The sequence below is a fragment of the Podarcis tiliguerta genome, assembly GCF_965153285.1.
Source record: "Podarcis tiliguerta genome assembly, chromosome: 11".
In the NCBI taxonomy this organism is placed as follows: Eukaryota; Metazoa; Chordata; class Lepidosauria; order Squamata; family Lacertidae; genus Podarcis; species Podarcis tiliguerta.
In genome coordinates this window covers 60,713,400-60,725,733 of record NC_139544.1, presented here as the reverse complement: position 1 = coordinate 60,725,733, position 12,334 = coordinate 60,713,400, and the positions used below count along the sequence as shown (strand labels likewise).

Below are 12,334 nucleotides of genomic sequence, written 5' to 3'. Positions count from 1 at the left end.
GTCTCTCAACCGCTGGAGAAGAAGAGAAGAGGACGACTTTCTCCCTGTAATTCCAAAAATCTGTCAGCAAATAATATAAAAACCTTTTGCTTGCTTTTGAGCCTAAAACATGATGCCCAATTACCCTTCCACATCCCTTGCTGTCGTTAGTGTGCAACTTCTCCAGTACCTAACAGGTGTGTGACCTGCTCCTTTTAGCTCGCGCACCACTTTCTCAACTGCCCCGTTTCAGTCAAGTTCATTTTCTGCAGGACATACAACCTCCATATTGTTGGCAATAGGTAATATTTATTGCAATGTAGACGGACCTTGCACATCTGTTAACAGAAGCTGTCCTGATCTTGAACATTCCATGACTAGCACCCTTCAGTAGTTAACCCCAGGAAACTTGTGAGCTTGAGGGGCTTGCATGCAACAGCCTAATTTTTAGCCTGTGACAGATGTGCATTACAGACACACTTTTAACCCACCTCACAACACGGGTGTATGGTCTCTAAAGGAAGCTACGTGGCAGAAGGTTCTCCAGGGGTGCCATGTGGCAGAGCATTTGCAGGAACCTGGCCCTTCCACAAACAACCCCCCCCCCACTCCATCCCATTGTACGCACCGCACAGAGAGACCAAAAATGGACTTACGAGGCTGGGGTTTCCTACTTCCTGGCAAGCCTTGCTGCACCTATGCCATTTGCAAAGCAGCTGGCCTGAACAGATCTATGAAATCTAGTTAAGCTGTTGCCGCACTCTGTACAGGCCCAGTTCTTGAATCATGTCCAAAGCAGGCTTCTCTGTGCTTCCGATCCAGTCAATTGTGTCTTGTTTTTTCACGCACATATTTCTATAAAAATATGTATCCGTGCCCCATAGCAGAGATGAGAGTAGAAATAGGGACTCTCCTCTTCTTCCTCCCTCCCCACCCCATGTGGCGGTTTGATTTAAACCATTGGTCCTCACTCTTAAGGGCTGGTTCAGAAGATCCTTTTGCAGTGCTGTTACGTGAATATTCCACCAGTGAGGGTCACTTGTGCACCGATTCCACAGCAGGGAGCAAAATACAAGCTTTGATCCAGATGTGGACTTCCAAGTGATGCTTAGTGTCATTGTGCAGATGATTTCAAATGGTGCATTAAAGAACTTTGGGGACTTCTCGGTCAGAAGATGAGCAATAGCTGACAAATTTCCCTACCAGAAAAATTGTTTGCTATTACTGATCATCTGTGATAGAAAGTGCAAGGGAGTGTGTTGTGCTCTAGTGTGCGCTTGCAGAATACACTCGGGTGTGGGGGTGTCTGTACCCCGTGACAGCTTAAGTATACACCATAGGATATGCTTCTACACTCTGCAATGTAGCAGCTGCTCTCAAGAGGTTCTTTTGCAGACGACTTGATGTGCGAAGTTTAAAAAAAAATGCAAAAGCCCATTAGTCCCCACAAGAGGGAGCATTTTGCAAACTCACAGGCTCTGTGCTCTGAAGAGGAAGGGCTGCGCAGATCCTTCCTCGGGCAAGAGGACGCCACAGAGCAGCTTCCTCCCATCCATTACCTGCCACAGTCTTCTCCTTGACCTCACTTTTCTAGGTCTGCATGACCCAAGTGCTTTTGGATAGGAGAGATTCCGCTACAGGTTTTGCTAGCATCTTGTCTGCCTATCACAACAGCTTAAAAACAGTAATAAACAGGATAGCATGCAATGTGCAGCTAGGCAGTAGATCGCTTGCTAGGAAGGGAGAGAGGATTTCCAAGGCAGGACTCCTCCAGTGGGAGAGGGGACCTCCCGCTGCTTCTAGGGTGCAGCAAGGCGCAGATTCAAAGCGAGTCAGCCAGCGCCCCTTGCCACAGAACCAGCTGCTTCTCCCACTCAAAGCCTTTGGCCCTTATCCCCATCATGCCTGTCTGGGTCTTCTCCCCCCACTTCTGCAGCACTGACCCTGCCAACTGTGACATCACACATGATGCAAGAGGCTGGCTGCTGGGAGGGGCTATGACCCTCAAGAAAAGCCACTCGCCAATTTTGCCCCACCGGCATGAAGAGCCCCTCTCCCCTTCTGACCACTTACGGCAGCAACAGCGGGGGGGAGATCCGTGAACTCGATGAAGTTGAGGCTCAAGACGTCCCTTCTGATGAAGTGTGCCCCACCAGTTCTCCCAGTGACTGTTGTGGTGACTCCCAAGTTCTTCAAGATCTGCCAATCCCTGAGTCAAGATGTTCCTCTTCGCCAACAAAACCAAGACCCCCATCAGCACCTACACAGACTCCTACAGGGCTCCGAATACCATGAAGAAGGCCTACGATGAGGCTCCGTTGGCCCTGTGGAGTGAAAACAAGTTCCTGACGCAGGTACAACGCTTGGGGGGGGGGGGCATTTGGTCTAAAGCAGCCTTTCTCAACCTGTGGGTCCCCAGACGTTGTTAAACTACAACTCCCATCACCCCAGGCTACCAAGGCCAGAGCTCAGGGGTGATGGGAGTTGTAGTCCAACAACAACTGGGGACCCACAGGTTGAGAACCGCTGGAGACATGACAAAGGTGTGTAAAATTATGCATGGCACAAAGGAAACCGTCCGTCCCCCCTTGTAACACTAGCAGCACTCCAAGGAACGAGGGACACAGGTGGCACTTGGTCGAAACCACTAAGCCTCTTGGGCTTGCTGATCGGAAGGTCATTGGTTCGAATCCCCGCGACGGGGTGAGCTCCCGTTGCTCTATCCCAGCTCCTGCCAACCTAGCAGTTTGAAAGCATGTCAGCGCAAGTAGATAAATAGGTACCGCTGTGGCGGGAAAGTAAATGATGTTTCTATGCACTTTGGCTTCCATCACGGTGTCCCGTTGCACCAGAAGCAGTTTAGTGCTGCTGGCCTCATGACCCGGAAAGCTGTCTGTGGACGAACGCCAACTCCCTTGGCCTGAAAGCGAGATGAGCGCCACACCCCTTTGGCTGGACTTAACTGTCCAGGGATCCTTTGCCTTACCCTTACCTCTCCAAGGAAGCTGAGTGCTGCAAGATCCCAAAGAGACAAAAGGGATTGTCACACAGTGCATGATTAAAAGTAGAGATGGCCACCAACTTGGTTGGCTTTGAAAGAGGATCGGACAAGTTCATGGCAGAGAAGGCTCTGTTGTTGGCTATTAGCAGGATACCTCTGACTACCAGTTGCTGGAAACTACAGAAGGAGAAAGTGCTCTTGTGCTCCCCCTCTGCTTGCGTGCTTCCCATCTGAGCCTCTGCTTGGTTGCTGGAAGAAAGGGCACTGGACCCGAAGGGGCGCTGGCCTGATCCAGCAGGGCTCTTGGGTAAAACTCCCATGTGGCAATAATGCCTCTGCACAAAGGGGGTCTAACAAGGCTTCCTGGCTGCAAGAGATTCAGGAGCCACACAGAGTTGCTGGGTCTCCCACCGTGTCCAGCCAGGTGCCCCAGGGAAACTTTGAACAGCAGGTTCCTTACCTTTGTCGCTATTTAAATTCATTTTGTGAGTTTGAGGTTGCAGTTAGCAATGGGGGGTTAAGGGGATGGAGCCAGAGGCCTTGCAGGGGGAAAAGAGCTTTGAAGAGAGTTATAATGAGAAGGAAGGGAAATTGTGCATTAATAGGCTTTGAGAGAAGCAAGTTTCCCCCCGAGTTTTGGGACAAGGTGGGCTCCACACCCAACCTGAGCTTATGAATAAGGCACTCATCATTAATTTTATTTGTATCCTGCTTTTCCACAAAAAGAATAGTGCTCAACATGGCTAAAGGGATGCGGGTGGTGCTGTGGGTTAAACCACAGAGCCTAGGACTTGCCGATCAGAAGGTTGGCGGTTCGAATCCCCGCAACGGGGTGAGCTCCCGTTGCTCCGTCCCTGCTCCTGCCAACCTAGCAGTTCGAAAGCACATCAAAGTGCAAGTACAGTGGTACCTCGGGTTAAATACTTCATTCGTTCCAGAGGTCCGTTCTTAACTAATGAGGCCTCCTGCTGCCGCTGTGCCGCCAGAGCACGATTACTGTTCTCATCCTGAAGCGAAGTTCTTAACCTGAAGCACTATTTCTGGGTTAGCAGAGTCTGTAACCTGAAGCGTATGTAACCTGAAGTGTATGTAACCCGAGGTACCACTGTAGATAAATAGGTACTGCTCCGGCGGGAAGGTAGACGGCGTTTCTGTGCGCTGCTCTGGTTCGCCAGAAGCGGCTTAGTCATGCTGGCCACATGACCCGGAAGCTGTACACCGGCTCCCTCGGCCAATAAAGCGAGATGAACGCCGCAACCCCAGAGTCAGCCACAACTGGACCTCATGGTCAGGGGTCCCTTTAGCAACATGGCTTATAACAGGAGTGCACCAACTACTGGAAAAAGAATTTCATAAGAACGTAATAGCAAATATCACAACATTAAAAATCCTCAATGTTTTGGTACTATAAATGTATCAAGCTTACATTATCAACGTTCTGTGGCTCCATGCCTCTTGGCAATAGCAAAAATAACAAGGGAGCTTGGCCGTGGCGATGCTCAGAGCCCTTCTCCTGAAACAACCTCTTGTAACGTTTCCAAAGGAGTGTCTGGGAAAACTCACCCCATGATGTCGCTTCCATGCGCATGCCAGCTTAGAGAGATCTGGCGGCTGGGGGCTTGGGGGCTTTTGCCGTTTGGCCTGGGGATCCCACTATGGCAAGTCTGGGAATGGGAGAGGGAGCTGGCTCCCCAGGAAAAGATGAAGATGGTTGTGTGAAAACACCAAAACCTTCCTGGGCTTTGGTCTGTCATTGGGAAGGCAGCGCCCTCTGCTGTGTAGATGGCACACAGGCAGTAAAAGCTCATTCAGAAAAGTGGTTTCTGTCCAAGGCTCTGTCCCTAAGCTAGCTTCCCAGCTTGCATGCTGCCAAACCGGACCCCCCAACTGGTGGTACACTATGCACTGCTCCCCCCCCCCCAATGTTTGCTAGGTTTCCATCGAGCAAGACCTGCCTTTCCACTAGTACTTATTTATTTAGTTATTACATTGATATCACAGCTTTCTAGATCATGCCAGAGCCCTACTCCCAGAGCCAGCACCCAGGACGGCATGAGCCACGCCACCCTGCCCAGTTCCTCCCAGTTCCGCCGCTAGCCTCACTGGGGTGGTCCAGGTTGGGCAATCCTGCTCCAGCAACCATGCGCTTGGCTTCAGTCTTGTTTACTAGGTCCTCCCAAACCCATTGTGCGTGTATTCTTCACTCGTAGATGCCTTGGGCAGTACAGTGGTATCTCAGGTTAAGTACTTAATTCATTCCAGAGGTCCGTTCTTAACCTGAAACTGTTCTTAACCTGAAGCACCACTTTAGCTAAATGGGGCCTCCCACTGCTGCCGTGCCGCCAGAGCATGATTTCTGTTCTCATCCTGAAGCAAAGTTCTTAACCTGAAGCACTATTTCTGGGTTAGTGGAGTCTGTAAGCTGAAGTGTATGTAACCTGAGGTGCCACTGTATTGCATGCAGTTATTTCACAACAACCCTGTAAGGTAGGCTGTAGAACCAAAGAGTTGGAAGGGAATCGCAGGTGTGGCTTGTACTGGGCAGCCAACAAGCTAGATATTTTACATATATTTTTGTATACCCTCCCCTTTCTCCAATCTCGAGCCCAGGGCGGCATAGCATCAATCACAGGTGGGGAACTTCAGGACATCTTAGGCCTGATAGCGGTCCCAATTTGATATGCAGGGCTGTTTCCTTCCTGCTACGCTCTGCTCCTTGCAGGTAAAGCCACCTGCTTCTTCTTTGCAAGTCCAGCTTGAATTTTGCACTGTTTAAATCTGCTACCCAATGCCATCTGCGCTGCCAGAGTCAGGCCCACTCAGGAGTTCCCAAATTCAGCTGACAGCAGCTGAAAGGAGCACAGCATGCATTATGTCATAAACAAAGACCAAAGCCCTATAACTTGCCCGATAAGTATCAAATTCAAACCCCACAATTAATTTAAAAACCATTAATGGCAACAACAACCCACATAACCGCACCCCCAGTGTGGTGCAGTAGTTAAAGTTTCAGACTAGGATCCGAAGATATAAATGCAATTAACAAACTAGCCCCAAAGAGTGCAGCTTTTGTGACCCAAATGCCTCAAAAACTGCAACCATGCAGCTTTCGTGATCCAAATGCCTCAAAAACTGCAACCATGCTATGCTTAAAATAGCAACTATGGGGGCATTTTTCATAGTTTGTGTGAGTTGGCATTTGATTATTTGCTAAGTTTATACGCTGCCACTCATTTGTTAAGGGGTGCTGTGGGTTAAACCACAGAGCCTAGGACTTGCCGATCAGAAGGTTGGCGGTTCGAATCCCCATGACGGGGTGAGCTCCCGTTGCTCGGTCCCTGCTCCTGCCAACCTAGCAGTTCGAAAGCACCTCAAAGTGCAAGTAGATAAATAGGTACCACTCCGGCGGAAAGGTAAACGGCGTTTCTGTGCACTGCTCTGGTTCACCAGAAGCAGCTTAGTCATGCTGGCCACATGACCCGGAAGCTGTACGCCGGCTCCCTCGGCCAATAAAGCGAGATGAACACCGCAACCCCAGAGTCAGTCATGACTGGACCTAATGGTCAGGGGTCCCTTTACCTATTAAAAAAACAACAACAGTAAAACAACTCAAAACTCCACTCAGCCACAAGATGTTGCACAGAAACGTCATAAAACAAAGGCAGCCACGAAATTATGCAGCAGAAATAACATTTGCCTGTCCGCAATTTAGTTTATTGAATGCATTATGATGCCAAACAAGCCCAGAAAGATGGGGTGGACGAAGGGGCATACATTAATGTGGTTAAAGTTTGTACGTATTTCAAAACTGGGAGGAGAAAACTATGAATAACAACTGCTCCGTGTAGCAGTTACTGGGAAGGGTGGTGAGCTGACTCCCGTGCCTTGCAGACTTGGCCTTGAATCCAGCTCCCTGCTGCGGTTTTTAAACACAACAAAACTAGCAGCACTCCTTATCTTCATCAGCAGATGTCCACAGACAAATAAGGCGGATGCGCTGAATTATCTTAGCTGCGGAACTTGTTTCTTGTGACTGTGTGCTATATAGTCAGTTGACTCAATGCTGGGCAGGGTAAGGAAATAACTTCCACAGTGGTTTAAATTTTTAAGGAACGCTTTGACCTTAAAAGCATGCTCACGTCCTCCTCTCCAAACCCCCAGATTTGGGAAGCAGCGGTCTAGTAGGTTTTGCACACAGCAGGAATATAACAGCCCATACCAGTCCCAAAGCTGTGACTGAGAGCACAGGCAGGAGGCTAATAGGTCATTTTAGCAAGGCGGCCAATTGACGCCCGCAATCCCACCTCCTCTGCAGGGCGGAAGTGGCTTTGCGAGGGTATCTTGGGGAGAGGAACATAACCCTGCTGGATCAGACCCATGGTCCAACTTGTGCAGCATCGTCTGTGGAAAACTCATAAGCAGGATCCAAGCGCCAGGGCAATTCTCCCCACTCCTGTGATTTCCAGCAAATGGTATTCAGAAGCATTGCTGTTTCAAACTGGGGGTGCAAAGCAGAGCCACCCTGGCTACTAGCCATGAGTAATAATAATAATAATAATAATAATAATAATAATAATAATAATAATAAATTTTATTTATACCCTGCCCTCCCCAGGCTCAGGGCAGCTAACACCAAATATAAAAACAATTGATTGAAATACAACTTAAAAAACAAGATTAAAATACAACATTATAACATTAAAGCCAGGGAAGTCCCCAAATAGGAGTTCCAACGCAGAAGGAGAAAGGGAGTAGCCCTCTCTTCCCCCATGAATTCGTCTAATCCTCTTTTAAGGCCATCTAGTTTGGTTGCCATCACTGCTTCCAGTGGGAGAGAGTTCCATAGGTGAACTCTGCGCTGGGTGAAGAAGTACTCTCTTTTATCCATCCTAAATCTTCCAACATTCAGCTTCACAGAATATCCACGGGTCCTAGCATTATGAAGGAGGGAGGAAAAGTCTTCTCTATCCACTTTCTCCATGCCATGCATGAGTTTATAATCCGTTGTGTCCCCTCACCCTTGCCTCTTATTCCACTGAGAAGTAATTCAAAAAGTCTAGCTTAAATATATCTCTTTGAAACTATACTATTGCACCCAACTTAAATACTAGGCAAAGCAGCTTAAAAAAAAACAACTACTTCTCAACCCAGCTGGCCCTTGTAGCTAAGAAATGGTGTGGGGGTTTTGTATTTTCCTCCTCCCTCCCCATCCATGGTTCTTTCTGTGTCGTGCCTTTTAGATTGTAAACTTAAGGTGTTTTTTTATTAGCATTATTGATCTGAAAGCCACGGTAGGACCTTTTTCATACGACATGCAGGATTTATATATACAGTGGTACCTCGCAAGACGAATGCCTCGGAAGACGAAAAACTCGCAAGACGAAAGAGTTTTTCGTTTTCTGAGTTGCTTCGCAAGACGGATTTCGCTATGGGCTTGCTTCGCAAGACGAAACGTCTTGCGCCTTTTTTTTAAAACCGCCAATGCATTCCTATGGGAAACCGTCAATACACAACGGTGCTTCGCAAGACGAAAAAACTCGTAGAACGAAAAAACTCGCAGAACGAATTAATTTCGTCTTGCGAGGCACCACTGTAAATAAACAACGTGCAATTAAGTCAGCTGGCAGAAGTCTAAAACAGATTGGAAGGGCTGGATATAGCTTGTTGGACCTGCTTTGTGTGAAAATGAGGTGCAAAAGTGTATTGTATTAACTGAGCATTTCGTATAAAACAGCCAGAGGGGTTGGACTGGGCGCCTCTTGGGGACCCTAGAATTCGATGGTTCTGGGATGCAAGACTCAATGGCCACTTCGGCTAATCTAAGCAGGGGGACGGTGGCGGTTCTTGTTATGCATTTACACCCCAGGGGAAAATCTCTCCTTGTTCTCAAGCCCTTTGACACAGTCCCCCTGCCTGACACCCCCGCCATTTTTTTAGCTCACCTGTATTATGCCCCCCTCCCTGACTGTGACATCACAGCTGATGCAAACAGGGTCAGTGTCAGGGAGGGAGGCTGTGAGTTTAGAGAGCCATTAGCAGGTTGTAGTTTGTTACTAGAGTGCAAAGCGTCCCCTTTCTATTTTCTTACCTTAAACTCGCACCGAGCTGTTTAGTGGACCCTTTAGTTTAGCGTGGCGTACGGGGAGGAAAGAAGCCCTTTTGCTAGAAAACATAGCAGAGAGTTTAGTTTAGGCCCCCAGGTGGAAATCTTCAGGGAAGGTCAACCTGTGGCAAGATGTTCATCTTTGCGCATAAGACAGACACCCCCATCAGCACCTACAGGGACTCCTACCGCGTGCCATGCCGCACCGACAACTCCTACAAGGAGCCAAATCTCAGTATGGGCGACATGAGCCACTGCGTGTCCAAGGTAAATCTTGACGTGTGTCCGGAGTCAAGGGGGTGGTGAGGACACAAAGGAACTTCTCAAAGAAGAGTTGCTTTCCTAAAGAACAACTGGGGACCAGTTTACCGAGGAGATCCGTATGTGTTCAACCACTTTGATCCAGTGGCATAGCGTGGGGGGTGCAGGGGGGGCCGGCCGCATCGGGCGCAACATCTGGGGGTTAGGGTTAGGGGGCGCAAATCCACGGGTTAGGGGGAGCAAATTACTTGCCTTGCCCCGGGTGCTGACAACCCATGCTACGCCACTGCTTTGATCAGCTTGTTGAATGGTCTCTTTAAATCTGAAGGTTCATTATTGTTCTGCAAGATGTGTATTTCTTTAAGGGCCAGAGCAAATAACGTGACCCAGTTTTACAGCTGTGAAGCAGTATAGCAGGTGCTGTTAAGTTGTGTTAATTAAGCTGTTGGGTATAGTATATAAAGAGCAGCACCTAGCTCTCTCAGTACCCTGGTGGTTGGGTCATGCTTATTGATATATTATAATTAATGTAAAAGGAGTTTTTGTTTCGTTATTAAAACCTAGCTAAAGTTGTTTTGTGTTCCTTGTAATGTGTGGTCTCCCCAGCACGCCTTCTGCAGTGCAACTAGTCTGCAAATAGCCAACACAGCTGACTTGCCATTGCTAGAGTTGCCTAATAATAATAATAATAAATAATTTATTATTTATACCCCGCCCATCTGGCTGGGTTTTCCCAGCCCTCTGGGCGGCTTCCAACAAAACACTAAAATACAATAACCTATTAAACATTAAAAGCTTCCCTTAACAGGGCTGCTTTCAGGTGTCTCCTAAAAGTCTGGCAGTTGTTATTTCCTTTGACTTCTGGTGGGAGGACGTTCCACAGGGCGGGTGCCACTACCAAGAAGGCCCTCTGCCTGGTTCCCTGTGACCTCGCTTCTCGCAGGGAGGGAAACGCCAAAAGGCCCTCGGAGCTGGACCTCAGTGTCCATGCTGAACGATGGGAGTGGAGACGCTCCTTCAGGTATTCTGGACCAAGGCTGTTTAGGGCTTTAAAGGTCAGCACCAACACTTTGAAATATGCTCAGAAACGTACTGGGAGCCAGTGTAGGTCTTTCAAGACCAGTGTTGTGTGATCTTGGCGGCTGCTCCCAGTCCCCAGTCTAGCTGCCGCATTCTGGATTAGTTGTAGTTTTCGGGTCACCTTCAAAGGTAGCCCCACGTAGAGCGCATTGCATTAGTCCAAGCAGGAGATAACTAGAGCATGCACCACTCTGGCAAGACAGTCTGTGGGCAGGGAGGGTCTCAACCTGCGTACCAGAGGGAGCTGGTAGACAGCTGCCCTGGACACAGAATTGACCTGTGCCTCCATGGACAGCTGTGAGTCCAGAATGACTCCCAGGCTGTGCACCTGTTCCTTCAGGGGCACAGTTGCCCCATTCAGGACCAGGGAGTCCTCCACACCCGCCCGCCTCCTGTCCCCCCCCCAAAAAAAGTACTTCTGTCTTGTCAGGATTCAACCTCAATCTGTTAGCTGCCATTCATCCTCCAACCGCCTCCAGACACTCACACAGGACCTTCACCACCTTCACTGGTTCTGATTTGAAAGAGAGAGAGAGCTGGGTATCATCCGCATACTGATGAACACCCAGCCCAAACCCCCTGATGATCTCTCCCAGCGGCTGCATGTAGATGTTGAAAAGCATGGGGGAGAGGACAGAACCCTGAGGCACCCCACAAGTGAGAGCCCAGGGGTCTGAACACTCATCCCCCCCCCCCCACTTTCTTGTAGGCATATCGTGGAGTGGGGAGTGGGGTCCGGAGGGAGCACACTTCCCCACCAGCAGGCAGCCACAATCTGCCTGCACGCCTGACCCTGGGTTGCAGGAAAAACTCCCCCTCAGACAAGTCATAGCTGTCCAGAACATCGTTCCCTCGGTCTGACCTTTTGCGGTCTCAGCAGTCAGCGGTGTCCTGTCTGTGACCTTTTTCCCTGAGACCATTTGTCTCCTTCGTCATACACTGTGCAAGGGGAAAAGGACGCTGTGGAACAGGTGCCAAAATAGCTTTGTGCCACCCTACGATCTCGGGATGGAAACAAACAAGATGAACTTCAACAGGGAGAAATGTAAAGTATTGCACTTGGGCAAAAAAAAAATGAGAGGCACAAATACAAGATGGGTGACACCTGGCTTGAGAGCAGTACATGTGAAAAGGATCTAGGAGTCTTGGTTGACCACAAACTTGACATGAGCCAACAGTGTGACGCGGCAGCTAAAAAAGCCAATGCAATTCTGGGCTGCATCAATAGGAGTATAGCATCTAGATCAAGGGAAGTAATAGTGCCACTGTATTCTGCTCTGGTCAGACCTCACCTGGAGTACTGTGTCCAGTTCTGGGCACCACAGTTCAAGAAGGACACTGACAAACTGGAACGTGTCCAGAGGAGGGCAACCAAAATGGTCAAAGGCCTGGAAACGATGCCTTATGAGGAATGGCTAAGGGAGCTGGGCATGTTTAGCCTGGAGAAGCGGAGGTTAAGGGATGATATGATAGCCATGTTCAAATATATAAAAGGATGTCATACAGAGGAGGGAGAAAGGTTGTTTTCTGCTGCTCCAGAGAAGCGGACACGGAGCAATGGATCCAAACTACAAGAAAGAAGATTCCACCTAAACATTAGGAAGAACTTCCTGACAGTAAGAGCTGTTCGACAGTGGAATTTGCTGCCAAGGAGTGTGGTGGAGTCTCCTTCTTTGGAGATCTTTAAGCAGAGGCTTGACAACCATATGTCAGGAGTGCTCTGATGGTGTTTCCTGCTTGGCAGGGGGTTGGACTCGATGGCCCTTGTGGTCTCTTCCAACTCTATGATTCTATGTGTAAAGGTCACAGCCCAAAATGTATCTGCCTGGCTTGCATATTTGTCTCAATACAAGGAGGCTCCACAGGAATGGCAGCAGCTCGCTTCAGCCCACCTGTGCGCAGCTCACATG

At 48.9% G+C, this 12,334-nt stretch overlaps 1 protein-coding gene across 2 annotated transcripts in view; it reads left to right on the top strand.

Moving 5' to 3' along the window:
- The first annotated feature begins 1,998 nt into the window (after positions 1 to 1,998).
- The window catches only part of SPMIP6 (sperm microtubule inner protein 6), a 29,263-nt gene continuing 18,927 nt past the window's right edge, over positions 1,999 to 12,334 (top strand). Inside the window, exon 1 of one of the 2 annotated variants that reach the window (XM_083403180.1) lies at positions 1,999 to 2,333. In XM_083403180.1, coding sequence (XP_083259306.1) covers positions 2,199 to 2,333 — 135 coding nt within the window. In that variant the 5' untranslated portion in view covers positions 1,999 to 2,198. The remainder of the gene's footprint in view (positions 2,334 to 12,334) is intronic. The other variant, XM_083403179.1, reaches the window with a different exon arrangement.